Source organism: Salvelinus fontinalis, chromosome 28 (genome assembly GCF_029448725.1).
Source record: "Salvelinus fontinalis isolate EN_2023a chromosome 28, ASM2944872v1, whole genome shotgun sequence".
In the NCBI taxonomy this organism is placed as follows: domain Eukaryota; kingdom Metazoa; phylum Chordata; class Actinopteri; order Salmoniformes; family Salmonidae; genus Salvelinus; species Salvelinus fontinalis.
In genome coordinates, this window is record NC_074692.1 from 24,726,859 (window position 1) to 24,743,627 (window position 16,769).

Genomic DNA, 16,769 nt, shown 5'->3' on the forward strand with positions numbered 1-16,769 from the left:
GTAGTTAGAGTCAGGCGTAGTGGTTAGGGTCAGGCGTAGTGGTTAGGGGTAGTAGTTAGGGTCAGGTGTAGTGGTTAGGGGTAGTAGTTAGAGTCAGGCGTAGTGGTTGGGGGTAGTAGTTAGAGTCAGGTGTAGTGGTTAGGGGTAGTAGTTAGAGTCAGGCGTAGTGGTTAGGGGTAGTAGTTAAGGTCAGGGTTGGGGATAGTGGTTAGGGGTAATAGTTAGGGTCAGGTGTAGTGGTTAGGGGTAGTAGTTAGAGTCAGGCGTAGTGGTTAGGGGTAGTAGTTAGGGTCAGGTGTAGTGGTTAGGGGTAGTAGTTAGGGTCAGGTGTAGTGGTTAGGGGTAGTAGTTAGGGTCAGGTGTAGTGGTTAGGGGTAGTAGTTAGAGTCTGGCGTAGTGGTTAGGGGTAGTAGTTAGAGTCAGACGTAGTGGTTAGGGGTAGTAGTTAGGGTCAGGTGTAGTGGTTAGGGGTAGCAGTTAGGGTAAGGCGTAGTAGTTAGAGGTAGTAGTTAGGGTCAGGTGTAGTGGTTAGGGGTAGTAGTTAGAGTCAGGTGTAGTGGTTAGGGGTAGTAGTTAGAGTCAGACGTAGTGGTTAGGGGTAGTAGTTAGAGTCAGGGTTGGGTATAGTGGTTAGGGGTAATAGTTAGGGTCAAGTGTAGTGGTTAGGGGTAGTAGTTAGAGTCAGGTGTAGTGGTTAGGGGTAGTAGTTAGGGTCAGGGTTGGGGATAGTGGTTAGGGGTAGTAGTTAGAGTCAGGCGTAGTGGTTAGGGTTAGTAGTTAGAGTCAGGTGTAGTGGTTAGGGGTAGTAGTTAGGGTCAGGTGTAGTGGTTAGGGGTAGTAGTTAGAGTCAGGCGTAGTGGTTAGGGGTAGTAGTTAGAGTCAGGTGTAGTGGTTAGGGGTAGTAGTTAGGGTCAGGTGTAGTGGTTAGGGGTAGTAGTTAGAGTCAGGTGTAGTGGTTAGGGGTAGTAGTTAAGGTCAGGGTTGGGGATAGTGGTTAGGGGTAATAGTTAGGGTCAGGTGTAGTGGTTAGGGGTAGTAGTTAGAGTCAGGCGTAGTGGTTAGGGGTAGTAGTTAGGGTCAGGTGTAGTGGTTAGGAGTAGCAGTTAGGGTCAGGTGTAGTGGTTAGGGGTAGTAGTTAGAGTCAGGTGTAGTGGTTAGGGGTAGTAGTTAGGGTCAGGTGTAGTGGTTAGGGGTAGTAGTTAGAGTCAGGTGTAGTGGTTAGGGGTAGTAGTTAGAGTCAGGTGTAGTGGTTAGGGGTTGTAGTTAGAGTCAGGGTTGGGTATAGTGGTTAGGGGTAGTAGTTAGGGTCAGGTGTAGTGGTTAGGGGTAGTATTTAGGGTCAGGAGTAGTGGTTAGGGGTAGTAGTTAGAGTCAGGGTTGGGGATAGTGGTTAGGGGTAGTAGTTAGAGTCAGGTGTAGTGGTTAGGGTTAGTAGTTAGAGTCAGGCGTAGTGGTTAGGGGTAGTAGTTAGAGTCAGGGTTGGGTATAGTGGTTAGGGGTAATAGTTAGGGTCAAGTGTAGTGGTTAGGGGTAGTAGTTAGAGTCAGGCGTAGTGGTTAGGGTTAGTAGTTAGGGTCAGGTTTGGGGATAGTGGTTAAGGGTAATAGTTAGGGTTAAGTGTAGTGGTTAGCGGTAGTAGTTAGAGTCAGGGTTGGGTGTAGTGGTTAGGGGTAGTAGTTAGGGTCATGTGTAGTGGTTAGGGGTAGTAGTTAGAGTCAGGTGTAGTGGTTAGGGGTAGTAGTTAGGGTCAGGTGTAGTGGTTAGGGGTAGTAGTTAGAGTCAGGTGTAGTGGTTAGGGGTAGTAGTTAGAGTCAGGTGTAGTGGTTAGGGGTAGTAGTTAGAGTCAGGGTTGGGTATAGTGGTTAGGGGTAGTAGTTAGGGTCAGGTGTAGTGGTTAGGGGTAGTATTTAGGGTCAGGAGTAGTGGTTAGGGGTAGTAGTTAGGGTCAGGTGTAGTGGTTAGGGGTAGTAGTTAGGGTCAGGTGTAGTGGTTAGGGGTAGTATTTAGGGTCAGGAGTAGTGGTTAGGGGTAGTATTTAGGGTCAGGAGTAGTGGTTAGGGGTAGTATTTAGGGTCAGGAGTAGTGGTTAGGGGTAGTAGTTAGAGTCAGGGTTGGGGATAGTAGTTATGGGTAATAGTTAGGGTCAGGGGCAGTGGTTAGGAGTAGTAGTTAGGGTCAGGGTTGGGATGGTGGTTAGGGGTAGTAGTTAGGGTCAAGGTTGGGGATAGTGGTTAGGTTATAGTCAGGGTTGGGGATAGTGGTTAGGGGTAGTAGTTAGGGTCAGGTGTAGTGGTTAGGGGTAGTAGTTAGGGTCAGGCGTAGTGGTTAGGGGTAGTAGTTAGGGTCAGGCGTAGTGGTTAGGGGTAGTAGTTAGGGTCAGGCGTAGTGGTTAGGGGTAGTAGTTAGGGTCAGGCGTAGTGGTTAGGGGTAGTAGTTAGGGTCAGGCGTAGTGGTTAGGGTCAGGCGTAGTGGTTAGGGTCAGGTGTAGTGGTTAGGGGTAGTAGTTAGAGTCAGGCGTAGTGGTTAGGGGTAGTAGTTAGGGTCAGGTGTAGTGGTTAGGGGTAGTAGTTAGGGCCAGGTGTAGTGGTTAGGGGTAATAGTTAGGGTCAAGTGTAGTGGTTAGGGGTAGTAGTTAGGGTCAGACGTAGTGGTTAGGGGTAGTAGTTAGGGTCAGGCGTAGTGGTTAGGGGTAGTAGTTAGGGTCAGGTGTAGTGGTTAGGGGTAGTAGTTAGGGTCAGGTGTAGTGATTAGGGGTAATAGTTAGGGTCAAGTGTAGTGGTTAGGGGTAGTAGTTAGGGTCAGGTGTAGTGGTTAGGGGTAGTAGTTAGGGTCAGGCATAGTGGTTAGGGGTAGTAGTTAGGGTCAGGCGTAGTGGTTAGGGGTAGTAGTTAGGGTCAGGCGTAGTGGTTAGGGTCAGGCGTAGTGGTTAGGGGTAGTGGTTAGGGTCAGGCGTAGTGGTTAGGGGTAGTAGTTAGGGTCAGGTGTAGTGGTTAGGGGTAGTAGTTAGAGTCAGGCGTAGTGGTTGGGGGTAGTAGTTAGAGTCAGGTGTAGTGGTTAGGGGTAGTAGTTAGAGTCAGGCGTAGTGGTTAGGGGTAGTAGTTAAGGTCAGGGTTGGGGATAGTGGTTAGGGGTAATAGTTAGGGTCAGGTGTAGTGGTTAGGGGTAGTAGTTAGAGTCAGGCGTAGTGGTTAGGGGTAGTAGTTAGGGTCAGGTGTAGTGGTTAGGGGTAGTAGTTAGGGTCAGGTGTAGTGGTTAGGGGTAGTAGTTAGGGTCAGGTGTAGTGGTTAGGGGTAGTAGTTAGAGTCTGGCGTAGTGGTTAGGGGTAGTAGTTAGAGTCAGACGTAGTGGTTAGGGGTAGTAGTTAGGGTCAGGTGTAGTGGTTAGGGGTAGCAGTTAGGGTAAGGCGTAGTAGTTAGAGGTAGTAGTTAGGGTCAGACGTAGTGGTTAGGGGTAGTAGTTAGAGTCAGGGTTGGGTATAGTGGTTAGGGGTAATAGTTAGGGTCAAGTGTAGTGGTTAGGGGTAGTAGTTAGAGTCAGGTGTAGTGGTTAGGGGTAGTAGTTAGGGTCAGGGTTGGGGATAGTGGTTAGGGGTAGTAGTTAGAGTCAGGCGTAGTGGTTAGGGTTAGTAGTTAGAGTCAGGTGTAGTGGTTAGGGGTAGTAGTTAGGGTCAGGTGTAGTGGTTAGGGGTAGTAGTTAGAGTCAGGCGTAGTGGTTAGGGGAAGTAGTTAGGGGAAGTAGTTAGAGTCAGGTGTAGTGGTTAGGGGTAGTAGTTAGGGTCAGGTGTAGTGGTTAGGGGTAGTAGTTAGAGTCAGGTGTAGTGGTTAGGGGTAGTAGTTAAGGTCAGGGTTGGGGATAGTGGTTAGGGGTAATAGTTAGGGTCAGGTGTAGTGGTTAGGGGTAGTAGTTAGAGTCAGGCGTAGTGGTTAGGGGTAGTAGTTAGGGTCAGGTGTAGTGGTTAGGAGTAGCAGTTAGGGTAAGGCGTAGTAGTTAGAGGTAGTAGTTAGAGTCAGGTGTAGTGGTTAGGGGTAGTAGTTAGGGTCAGGTGTAGTGGTTAGGGGTAGTAGTTAGGGTCAGGTGTAGTGGTTAGGGGTAGTAGTTAGAGTCAGGTGTAGTGGTTAGGGGTAGTAGTTAGGGTCAGGTGTAGTGGTTAGGGGTAGTAGTTAGAGTCAGGTGTAGTGGTTAGGGGTAGTAGTTAGAGTCAGGTGTAGTGGTTAGGGGTAGTAGTTAGAGTCAGGGTTGGGTATAGCGGTTAGGGGTAGTAGTTAGGGTCAGGTGTAGTGGTTAGGGGTAGTATTTAGGGTCAGGAGTAGTGGTTAGGGGTAGTAGTTAGAGTCAGGGTTGGGGATAGTGGTTAGGGGTAGTAGTTAGAGTCAGGTGTAGTGGTTAGGGTTAGTAGTTAGAGTCGGGCGTAGTGGTTAGGGGTAGTAGTTAGAGTCAGGGTTGGGTATAGTGGTTAGGGGTAATAGTTAGGGTCAAGTGTAGTGGTTAGGGGTAGTAGTTAGAGTCAGGCGTAGTGGTTAGGGTTAGTAGTTAGGGTCAGGTTTGGGGATAGTGGTTAAGGGTAATAGTTAGGGTCAAGTGTAGTGGTTAGCGGTAGTAGTTAGAGTCAGGGTTGGGTGTAGTGGTTAGGGGTAGTAGTTAGGGTCAGGTGTAGTGGTTAGGGGTAGTAGTTAGAGTCAGGTGTAGTGGTTAGGGGTAGTAGTTAGAGTCAGGTGTAGTGGTTAGGGGTAGTAGTTAGAGTCAGGGTTGGGTATAGTGGTTAGGGGTAGTAGTTAGGGTCAGGTGTAGTGGTTAGGGGTAGTATTTAGGGTCAGGAGTAGTGGTTAGGGGTAGTAGTTAGAGTCAGGGTTGGGGATAGTGGTTAGGGGTAGTAGTTAGAGTCAGGTGTAGTGGTTAGGGTTAGTAGTTAGAGTCGGGCGTAGTGGTTAGGGGTAGTAGTTAGAGTCAGGGTTGGGTATAGTGGTTAGGGGTAATAGTTAGGGTCAAGTGTAGTGGTTAGGGGTAATAGTTAGGGTCAAGTGTAGTGGTTAGGGGTAGTAGTTAGAGTCAGGTGTAGTGGTTAGGGGTAGTAGTTAGAGTCAGGGTTGGGTATAGTGGTTAGGGGTAGTAGTTAGGGTCAGGTGTAGTGGTTAGGGGTAGTATTTAGGGTCAGGAGTAGTGGTTAGGGGTAGTAGTTAGATTCAGGGTTGGGGATAGTGGTTAGGGGTAGTAGTTAGAGTCAGGTGTAGTGGTTAGGGTTAGTAGTTAGAGTCAGGCGTAGTGGTTAGGGGTAGTAGTTAGAGTCAGGTTTGGGGATAGTGGTTAAGGGTAATAGTTAGGGTCAAGTGTAGTGGTTAGGGGTAGTAGTTAGAGTCAGGCGTAGTGGTTAGGGTTAGTAGTTAGGGTCAGGGTTGGGGATAGTGGTTAGGGGTAGTAGTTAGAGTCAGGCGTAGTGGTTAGGGTCAGGCGTAGTGGTTAGGGGTAGTAGTTAGGGTCAGGTGTAGTGGTTAGGGGTAGTAGTTAGAGTCAGGCGTAGTGGTTAGGGGTAGTAGTTAGAGTCAGGTGTAGTGGTTAAGGGTAGTAGTTAGGGTCAGGTGTAGTGGTTAGGGGTAGTAGTTAGAGTCAGGTGTAGTGGTTAGGGGTAGTAGTTAGAGTCAGACGTAGTGGTTAGGGGTAGTAGTTAGGGTCAGGTGTAGTGGTTAGGGGTAGTAGTTAGAGTCAGGCGTAGTGGTTAGGGGTAGTAGTTAAGGTCAGGGTTGGGGATAGTGGTTAGGGGTAATAGTTAGGGTCAGGTGTAGTGGTTCGGGGTAGTGGTTAGAGTCAGGCGTAGTGGTTAGGGGTAGTAGTTAGGGTCAGGTGTAGTGGTTAGGGGTAGTAGTTAGGGTCAGGTGTAGTGGTTAGGGGTAGTAGTTAGGGTCAGGTGTAGTGGTTAGGGGTAGTAGTTAGAGTCTGGCGTAGTGGTTAGGGGTAGTAGTTAGAGTCAGGTGTAGTGGTTAGGGGTAGTAGTTAGGGTCAGGTGTAGTGGTTAGGAGTAGCAGTTAGGGTAAGGCTTAGTAGTTAGAGGTAGTAGTTAGGGTCAGGTGTAGTGGTTAGGGGTAGTAGTTAGAGTCAGGTGTAGTGGTTAGGGGTAGTAGTTAGAGTCAGGCGTAGTGGTTAGGGTTAGTAGTTAGGGTCAGGGTTGGGGATAGTGGTTAGGGGTAGTAGTTAGAGTCAGGCGTAGTGGTTAGGGTTAGTAGTTAGAGTCAGGCGTAGTGGTTAGGGGTAGTAGTTAGAGTCAGGGTTGGGGATAGTGGTTAGGGTTAGTAGTTAGAGTCAGGCGTAGTGGTTAGGGGTAGTAGTTAGAGTCAGGTGTAGTGGTTAGGGGTAGTAGTTAGAGTCAGGCGTAGTGGTTAGGGGTAGTAGTTAGGGTCAGGGTTTGGGATAGTGGTTAGGGGTAGTAGTTAGGGTCAGGGTTAGGGATAGTGGTTAGGTTATAGTCAGGGTTGGGGATAGTGGTTAGGCTCAGGGGTAGTGGTTATGGGTAGAAATGAAGGTTAGGGTTAGGAGTTGTGGTACTCACACGTTGGTGTGGAGCTGGAAGTCCCCAGTCTTGTATCCCAAGGCAAAGTTGTTCTGGGCCAGTTTAGACTTGGCTGTGTCGAAGGCCATCTGGTACCCGGCCAGCCAGCCCTCGTAGCCCAGCACAGCAGCAGCGTGGACCGTGGGGCTGGCCATGTCAAAGTCCAGGTCACAGCCCAAGTTGATGAAGTCGCGTTTGTAGCCAGTCCTCAGCTTGGCACTCTTCTTACTGCAGACAGAGAGGAAGGCGCCAGATAAAAGTAGAGAGGGTGTCAGGCTTCATGTGACATTATGGGCCGTATTACGTCTATACTGGTGCTGTGATTATTTCAAAATCCTTCATGTTCATGTACACTACTAAAGATTAGGCGGGGAGGTAAAGATTGATCAGTGAGTGATCAGCTTACCCAGTGTTGGGCACAAACGACGTGTCCAGGGCCAGCTTCAAGCCCTTAGCCAGCTACAGACATACAGGATAGAGGAGGTATATCACATATCGTGGAACAGAAGACACAAAACAATATGAACAATATGGTTAATAATAGTACTGACTTTCAAACGTTGCGTATAAACACCCGTTTTCATTGAATGAGTCAATATCAAGTGCTGTCAGGGGATGGTTAAGTGTAATGTAACCTGGTTTTAGGCTAAACTGGTTTCAAACTCACCTGGTCCTCCATGGAGACCTCTGTGGTCAGGGTGTTGTCTGTGTTCCATTTCTGGGTGAAGCTCAGGCCCAGCTCCTTCACCTTGTACTTGGTCTCCAGGTTACCTGCTGCCTTCCCTGTGTCTGTGTTACTGGAGCCTGAGGTTGAAAATTCCTGAGAGAAGGAAGGAGAGGGGCGGAGAGAGAGAAGGCAGGGGGGTTGGAGAAGGAGAGGGGAAATGAGGGATGGTTAATAGCAGAAAAGTAAGAGAGCACAGCAGAAGAAATTGGATCAAGGGAGAGAAAAGAGAAGGGGAACTGATACAGAAGAGTAGTCTGAACGAGAGCTTAGCACACTCCTCACTGAAGAGAGAAAGGGAGAGAAAGAGATATATATATAAAGAGAGAGAAACAGCGAGAGAAAAACTAAAGAGATGAGCACCACTTCCACATCTCTGCCAAGCAATTCCTCTCAGGTTTGCATGACTGGTTATAGCCAGTAGCTACTATTTTGAGTAGTGGTAGATACCCTGAAGCAGTGATCACCAACATTGGTCCTGGACAGTGTCCAGGCTTTTGTTCCAACCAGCACACCTCCTTTAACTAATCAACTAATCCTCTAGACCTTTAGTAGTTGAATCGGATGTGTTAGTGCTGAGCTGGAACCAAATCTAGTGTTGATGACCACTGTGTTAGACACTGGGGGAATCCATGGAGAGGTGAGTGGGGAAAGGATGCTAGGAGAAGGCTGTGAGCTGAGGGAAGAGACCCTGTTTGTTGGTCAAGACAGTCATCTAGTCACTGGCTGACCAGTAACCAGTAACCTATAAAGCAGTAACCAGTAACCTATAGAGCAGTAACCTGGACACTTAGACCACTCTAAAGGTGTGTGTGTCTATGGAGAGGAGTTAATGATGTTATAGTTTTAGCAGTATAGGGGGAATGGTATCAATCAGCTGGGACACTGCTGCAAGAAAGCCTGCAGGGAGCAAAAGCCTGCTCCACACAATCACACACACACACAAAAACACACACACACACACACACACACACACACACCACACACACACAGACCCTTACCATCTGACAATGGAAGTCCAGAGAGGAAGCACAAAAAAGGCAAAGGGATAGAGAGGCAGAGAGTTAAGTCAGAAACACACAGGTATTCACACTCAATCACTGTTCCACTCTTTCAGAAAGAAGATAAGATGCCCATTTACATATTGTATACCAGAGACACCAACACTGCACCAATGTGTTTGAACTGTGAATCAGAGCTGTACAATCTCTAATTTTACAAGATAAGGTTGAGTTTTCTGAGAAGTCCAAGTAAAGTGTATTTCATGAAGTCTTCTTGGTGATTGAATTTAGTCAGAGGGAGAGTTAGATTAGTTATCCAAACTGGAAAGATACATATCCAACATGTGTACAGGTGAGAATTAGATGAAGATAATGACACACACCAACCTAAATAATTCTGCACAGAGCAATGCTACCCCTAACACTTTTAAGAGAGGACAACTGACAGTTTCAGGGAACAGCAATGCTGTGAGCGGGATCCATTTTGTTCTAATGTGTAAGGAGATTCTAGTCAGATAGACAGTAATGTACCAAGCTGAGTTAAACAGTCTGCCAGACTCTCCGATAGACACACACAAACACCACCAGCAGACAGACAGTGAGTCAGCCATTTTGATTGTCCTGCTCAGCCCTGAGGCGCTAGGGCCTAGACATGAGGCTTATAGGGCCAGAGTACACGCACACACATGCAAACACACAAATGAATGGGTCACTCGGATCGAGTGAAGCCAAAATGTAATAATTACCCTCCTAAAATATGAGAGAGAGAGAGAGAGAGAGAGAGAGAGAGAGAGAGAGGTTGTACTTACAACTCCACTCTGGGCCTTTGTCTTTAGGTCCAGTTTCACGATTCCAAAGCCTAGAGAGAAAATGAGGGGGAAGAGAAAAATTATGTCTCTATTCATGGTCCTGTATGGCTCAGTTAGTAGAGCAAGGCACTTACAACACCAGGATTAAAGTCACTTTGGATAAAAAAGCATCTGCTAAATGACATACATCACATACATATATTGTATCTTTATATTGTATCACATACATATATTCAAAACAGAGGAGCAAACCACATTTGGACCTTCGTTGTTGTATACATCATTTACATGACTGTTTTCAATGAGGGTCATCCAAGCTTCACAGTTGTGAAACAAGAACATTTGCAGAAAAGTTGATCTGAGTGTCAGAAAGAAAGATGACGAGGCACTGTTTAACTCATTATGACTGAGGATGAAACTCGTCTAAACACACACACAGAGTCCCAGCCCCCATCCCCTGACGGTTGTAAATCAAAGGCTAGAGGTCACACAGTCCTGTATGACCAGCTGAGGTTTATGGTTTCAGAGGGTGAGAGAAAGAGAGAGAACGAGAGACAGATGTTAGAGTTATCCTAAGAGCGTACAGACACATGAAATATGCAGGTGTCTCCCCCCTTTCTCCTTGTGTGTGGTGGTGGAGGGGGTGATTTGATGACTCACCATAGCCCTTGCCGAAGATGTCTTTGGCGGCTTTTCCCAGGTCCGAGTATGCAGGAGGAACCGCCATGGCGACTGTGGAGAGAGATGGACAGGTTAGGGTGGTGCATCTCTGATACTACAACATCACTTCTTTAACTCACAGGAGGCAAAAGGCTGATCAAACGGAGCGCCCACTCCAGCACACATCACACTTCTACGCAGAAAAGTTCCAACACAGCACCTACCTATAACTTCACACAGAACACAGCTGTGTGGCTTTGAACTGAAACAAACACACACAGCATCTAGGCCTACACACAGTGTCCACACAGCATCTAAAACTACACACAGCATCTAGGCCTACACACAGTGTCAACACAGTATCTAGAACTACACACAGCATCTAGGCCTACACACAGTGTCAACACAGTATCTAGAACTACACACAGCATCTAGGCCTACACACAGTGTCAACACAGTATCTAGAACTACACACAGCATCTAGGCCTACACACAGTGTCAACACAGTATCTAGAACTACACACAGTATCTAGGCCTACACACAGTGTCAACACAGTATCTAGAACTACACACAGCATCTGGGCCTACACACAGTGTCAACACAGTATCTAGAACTACACACAGCATCTAGGCCTACACACAGTGTCAACACAGTATCTAGAACTACACACAGCATCTAGGCCTACACACAGTGTCAACACAGTATCTAGAACTACACACAGCATCTAGGCCTACACACAGTGTCAACACAGTATCTAGAACTACACACAGCATCTAGGCCTACACACAGTGTCAACACAGTATCTAGAACTACACACAGTATCTAGGCCTACACACAGTGTCAACACAGTATCTAGAACTACACACAGCATCTGGGCCTACACACAGTGTCAACACAGTATCTAGAACTACACACAGCATCTAGGCCTACACACAATGTCAACACAGCATCTAGGCCTACACACAGTGTCCACACAGTATCTAGAACTACACACAGCATCTAGGCCTACACACAGTGTCAACACAGTATCTAGAACTACACACAGCATCTAGGCCTACACACAGTGTCAACACAGTATCTAGAACTACACACAGCATCTAGGCCTACACACAGTGTCAACACAGTATCTAGAACTACACACAGCATCTAGGCCTACACACAGTGTCAACACAGTATCGAGAACTACACACAGCATCTAGGCCTACACACAGTGTCAACACAGTATCTAGAACTACCCACAGCATCTAGGCCTACACACAGTGTCAACACAGTATCTAGAACTACACACAGCATCTAGGCCTACACACAGTGTCAACACAGTATCTAGAACTACACACAGCATCTAAGCCTACACAGTGTCCACACAGCATCTGGGCCTACACAGTGTCCACAAAGCATCTAGGCCTACACAGTGTCCACACAGCATCTAAGCCTACAGTGTCCACACAGCATCTAGGCCTACACAGTGTCCACAAAGCATCTAGGCCTACAGTGTCCACACAGCATCTAAGCCTACAGTGTCCACACAGCATCTAGGCCTATACACAGTGTTCACACAGTATCTAGGCCTATACACAGTGTCCACACAGCATCTAGGCCTATACACAGTGTTCACACAGTATCTAGGTCTATACACAGTGTCCACACAGTATCTAGGCCTACACACAGTGTCCACACAGTATCTAAGCCTACACACAGTGTCCACACAGCATCTAGGCCTACACACAGAGTCCACACAGCATCTAGCACTAGACACAGCGTCCACACAGCATCTATCTATGCATTCACAGTCACACACACCACACGCTGCTCTAGAAAGGTTTCAACATACACCACACAGTGTCTACTAACTAGTGGATCTACAGGCCCACTAATGCCTTCCTCTTGGTAAGGTGCTCAAACAATCCTTGACTGTGTCCTAAATAATATTCACATTAGTATAAATTCATTGCTTCATACTAAAGTAGTTTCCAAAGTTGTGTTGGAGCCTTGGTACTGAGCTAAATTTGGGAATCTTATTCTCTTTTATAAAGGTGTGCTTTGTAAAATCAATGTACTGTCAAGTACTGACGGCCGGGCCAGCTACAGTAGCCCTGATCTGGTCTACTGGGCCTGTGATATATTGCTTTTCACTCCCCCCCACATCCCCATTCTTGCCCAGCCAATTGATTTAACTCCATTTATTCACGGCATCAGTCTATTAGCAAACCGCTAGCTAGCACGGTTTAACTTAATGGGATTGACTCTTACGAGGGAGGGACTGCTTGTCTTTTGACCTCTGGTATACCAGGTAAACATCTCTCTAAATAGGAAACCACATGGCACAGCCTGATTTGAGCCACCTTAAGATTAAAGGAATAGTTTGCCCTAAATCAAAGTCTGTTTGATTTTGGGGTGAACTGTGCCTTTAAAAGCCTGCCACTTTATTGCCTAAGTCAGCGCTGTTAGTAGTTAGCTGCCTGCGTTGAAGCTGTTAGCTTAAGAAGATGTGGAAGAAGATGTATGCCATATAGCAATCACAGTATACGTCACAGCACTCGCGCTAGTATGCCACTATGCGCTATTGAACGACAGTAAGCCTAAGTCAGAGTTTGGCCGGTTCATCAACTATCCCCACTGCACACAACTGCACTATGCTAGCTTTTATAATGTCACCAGGGTCCCCTGTGTCTCTGCTTTGATATAGGACCGGTGTGTGTGTGTGTGTGTGTGTGTGTGTGTGTGTGTGTGTGTGTGTGTGTGTGTGTGTGTGTGTGTGTGTGTGTGTGTGTGTGTGTGTGTGTGTGTGTGTGTGTGTGTGTGTGTGTGTGTGTGTGTGTGTGTGGGTGTGTGGGTGTGTGGGTGTGTGTGTGGTAACTTTGCTGGCAGTGTGTGTATCTTTCTGCTCTTGATGGTGACTAGGCGCTGTCCCAACACTCCTAATACCTTCCTATCCTTGTCTCCTTTCATGGTTTATTTTCCTCAATGACCACTTGAATATATGCCCTTTCAGATTAGTGGCTTGTTACGTATCATGTTACCTATCAAGTCCTCACACATCCATAGTTGCGAAGCAATGGAGAAAAGGACAGGGCAAGAATAGAGACCAGGAATGTAGGGAGTGGGAAAAAGCTCAGTGTTTCTTAAAGTGATACTTCGGGATATTGACAATGAGGCCCTTTATCTACTTCCCCAGAGTCAGATGAAATTGTGGATACCATTTTTATGTCTTTGTGTCAATTATGAAGGAAGTTAGAGGTAGTTTCACGAGGCTGCTAACAGATACCCAATCTGCCCTACCAAGCAAAAAGGCAGTAACTGCTCATAGTGTGGAACTGAGAAAACCTTTTTTTTTTTACCCTGGTTTAACAGTAACTTTATGCAGTTACTACTAACATGACCCCCATTTTCTCCAAAACACAATACAATAGAGGCAGGACACTTGTCAACATGATTAAGCATGTATTTAATGTAGCAAAAATTACATTAACTCATTTTCAACCAATTGAGCAGTTACTGTCTTTTTGCTTGGTAGGGCAGCATAGACTTCCAGTCATTGTGCTAAAGCTAGTTATCAATTGCGGTAGCAATAGTTAGCAACTTCCTTCAAACCGCACACAGATATAAATATGGTATCCAGAAGTTAATCTGACTCTGGGGATGTAGATAAAGGCCTAATTTCCAAAATCCCAAAGTATCCCTTTAAGTACTCTCTGACACTTGTGTTTGTAATACGTGCTAAACATCCGTAACATCTGAATGATAGATTGATCAATCTATTGAGACAGTCCAGGGGACCCTGATGACATCTTTGTCTCCCCACCTCCTGCTCTCACCACCTCTCTCACTCACCCTTGTGGCAACATGGTGCACAGGGAGCTCCTTTGTTCTGAATGGCCTGTGATGCTGGACTCGCTTCCTCCTTCCTCACCAGTCTCGCCTTCTCTCCTCCTTTGTCTGACATGACTCTTCAGATGTGGGGAAGAGCACAAGGAAGGACAGAAGACTTAGGCATGCAATCTCTCACTGTTTTCCCAACAATGCTAGTGGTGGGTGTACTGTGAGGTTGGTCTACTTTGGCTTAACTGAACAGGAAATCTTTGTGTTTTTCATATTGAGTTGTACCTTTTGTTGGTAGTGGATTTGGAAAGGATAGCTGAAGCGGTCTTTTAGTTGCATGCCTTATACTGTCATGGTTATCATCAGTCAATGCACCACTGTGAGTGACTCTAAAGCCTCTGATGCAATGAAACTATCACTGTCACTTTCCTCTGAGCTCTTCACATTTGACAGAACACATTATATATATTATGTTTACACATTATGTATACACATTATGTATACATCAATGATGTCGCTCTTGCTGCTGGTGATTCTCTGATCCACCTGATCCACTTCTGGCCCTTCTTTGGACACTGTGTTAACTAACCTCCAGACGAGCTTCAATGCCATACAACTCTCCTTCCATGGCCTCCAACTGCTCTTAAATGCAAGTAAAACTAAATGCATGCTCTTCAACCGATCGCTGCCCGCACCTGCCCGCCCGTCCAGCATCACTACTCTGCACGGTTCTGACTTAGAATATGTGGACATCTACAAATACCTAGGTGTCTGGTTAGACTGTAAACTCTCCTTCCAGACTCACATTAAGCATCTCCAATCCAAAATTAAATCTAGAATCGGCTTCCTATTTCGCAACAAAGCATCCTTCACTCATGCTGCCAAACATACCCTCGTAAAACTGACTATCCTACCGATCCTTGACTTCGGCGATGTCATTTACAAAATAGCCTCCAACACTCTACTCAGCAAATTGGATGCAGTCTATCACAGTGCCATCCGTTTTATCACCAAAGCCCCATATACTACCCACCACTGCGACCTGTATGCTCTCGTTGGCTGGCCCTCGCTTCATATTCGTCGCCAAACCCACTGGCTCCAGGCCATCTATAAGTCTTTGCTAGGTAAAGCCCCACCTTATCTCAGCTCACTGGTCACCATAGCAGCACACACCTGTAGCACAGGCTTGAGCAGGTATATTTCACTGGTCACCCCCAAACCAAATTCCTTATTTGGCCGCCTTTCTTTCCAGTTCTCTGCTGCCAATGACTGGAACGAATTGCAAAAATCACTGAAGCTGGAGACTCATATCTCCCTCACTAACTTTAAGCACCAGCTGTCAGAGCAGCTCACAGATCACTGCACCTGTACATAGCCCATCTGTAAATAGCCCATCCAACGACCTCATCCTCATACTGTTATTTATTTTTTATTTGTTTGCTCCTTTGCACCCCAGTATCTCTACTTGCACATTCAGCTTCTGCACATCTATCACTCCAGTCTCTATCACTCCAGTGTTTAATTGCTAAATTGTAATTATTCCGCCACTACGGCGTATTTATTGCCTTACCTTATCTTACCTCATTTGCACACACTGTATATAAACTTTTTTTTCTATTGTGTTATTGACTGTATATTTTGTTTTTTCCATGTGTAACTCTGTGTGTTGGTGTTTTTACCCTAGTAGGGTGGTAAAGATTAGGGAGACTCAATCAATGGAGGCCAGAGAAAAAAAGTGGCCAAAAATCAGGAAAATAGCATTTAGACTGGATGCTGTGCAAGAATTAAGGCCCCTGACAGGTTTACCATTGAACTCCTCATCTTTCTTCTCAAATCCGGAGGACAGAAAACAATACAGATGTAAGATAGATATTGATTTGTTGTATTTTCATATTTTAGTATACACTGTTCATATTAATAGGAAGTTCCTGATCATTTTGGAAGACTTCTCACAAAAACAGATGTTTCTGTGAAAATGGAGCAATGAGCAGAAACAACTTGGAAGACAACGTCCACAAAATGTCAAATCCTCGAAAGTTTCAGCGAGAAAGCTGCACCGCTCTGTCAACAGACCTCAGTGCTTATTATTGAATGTATGAGGTTACGAAATCCAACTTTTGGGATATAGTGTTAAATGTTCCCTATGTTAATAGTTCACCTAATTTCTGTTTGTGACAAAACAAGCAAGTATAGTGTAGAGAATCAATGTACCATCTAAACCACTGTGAAATATATTGTGCAAACCAAAAATATTGTATTTTCAGCTGTTTGAAGCTGGTGTACAAAACCAAAAGTAAAAGACACAAAAACAAAACTTAAGCAAAGGAAGCATAGAAATAGCACACCTAGAACATATATACGGCTTCTTAAATTTGCTTTCAATGAAAATGGCAGATCTAACTAACATTTCTGTGTGTATTTGGCCGTGTCGCCCAAAAAGTTACATATTGCAGCTTTAAATGATATGTTAGAGAAAGACCCCATTGAATGATTCAGAAAATGAGAAATCATATTTGTCTTGGTAAAATGTATTTTATAACATAAGGAAGTTAAATGACATCACCAAAGCACGTTTTCACCCACTCTGAGCAGAGTGGGTGGACACCCTATAATACTGAACCAGAGGGTGTGTCCTCAGCACTGATAAAGCAGTGCTCTATGGCCCGTAGAGAACTGCTGATATGTTTATCACCCAAAGGGCCCATGGCTGTATAGACGACAAACACATACCACCTATGACAACATTTGATGATCTGGTAACATACACACACCTTACTGTGGTACCGAGAACATCTGGTGATTTTCGAGACACAGCGGTGAGGTGGATGATATGTTTCCGTGGGGATGTTTACCCTGGTGTCACTGGGAATTTAGACTCACTCACCCACTACTACCCACACACGCACACACACACACACACACACACACGCCCACACACACACGCCCACACACACACACACACACACACGCCCACACACGCCCACACACGCCCGCCCACGCCCACACACACACACACACACACACACACACACACACACACACACACACACACACACACACACACACACACACACACCTCACTCCATAATGTGAGTGATTAGATGAGAGCAATCCTGTCCTCTATGTCTGTCTCAGTGCTGTTGTCTATGCTCAGGGACTTTATGAAAGGGGGCATTCTGCATACCCAGCACGGTTTGGGATCTGTCTTTGTCAGTTA

At 46.0% G+C, this 16,769-nt stretch overlaps 1 protein-coding gene across 2 annotated transcripts in view; it reads right to left on the reverse strand.

Moving 5' to 3' along the window:
* LOC129826483 (voltage-dependent anion-selective channel protein 2-like) overlaps positions 1-16,769 on the reverse strand; it is a 37,466-nt gene that overhangs the window by 17,716 nt on the left and 2,981 nt on the right. The window contains exons 2-7 of one of the 2 annotated variants that reach the window (XM_055887264.1): positions 13,565-13,680; positions 9,733-9,804; positions 9,073-9,122; positions 7,206-7,358; positions 6,945-6,997; positions 6,539-6,766 (exon numbers count right to left, since the gene is read on the reverse strand). In XM_055887264.1, the coding sequence (XP_055743239.1) occupies positions 6,539-6,766; positions 6,945-6,997; positions 7,206-7,358; positions 9,073-9,122; positions 9,733-9,804; positions 13,565-13,676 (668 nt within the window). In that variant the 5' untranslated portion in view covers positions 13,677-13,680. The remainder of the gene's footprint in view (positions 1-6,538; positions 6,767-6,944; positions 6,998-7,205; positions 7,359-9,072; positions 9,123-9,732; positions 9,805-13,564; positions 13,681-16,769) is intronic. The other variant, XM_055887263.1, reaches the window with a different exon arrangement.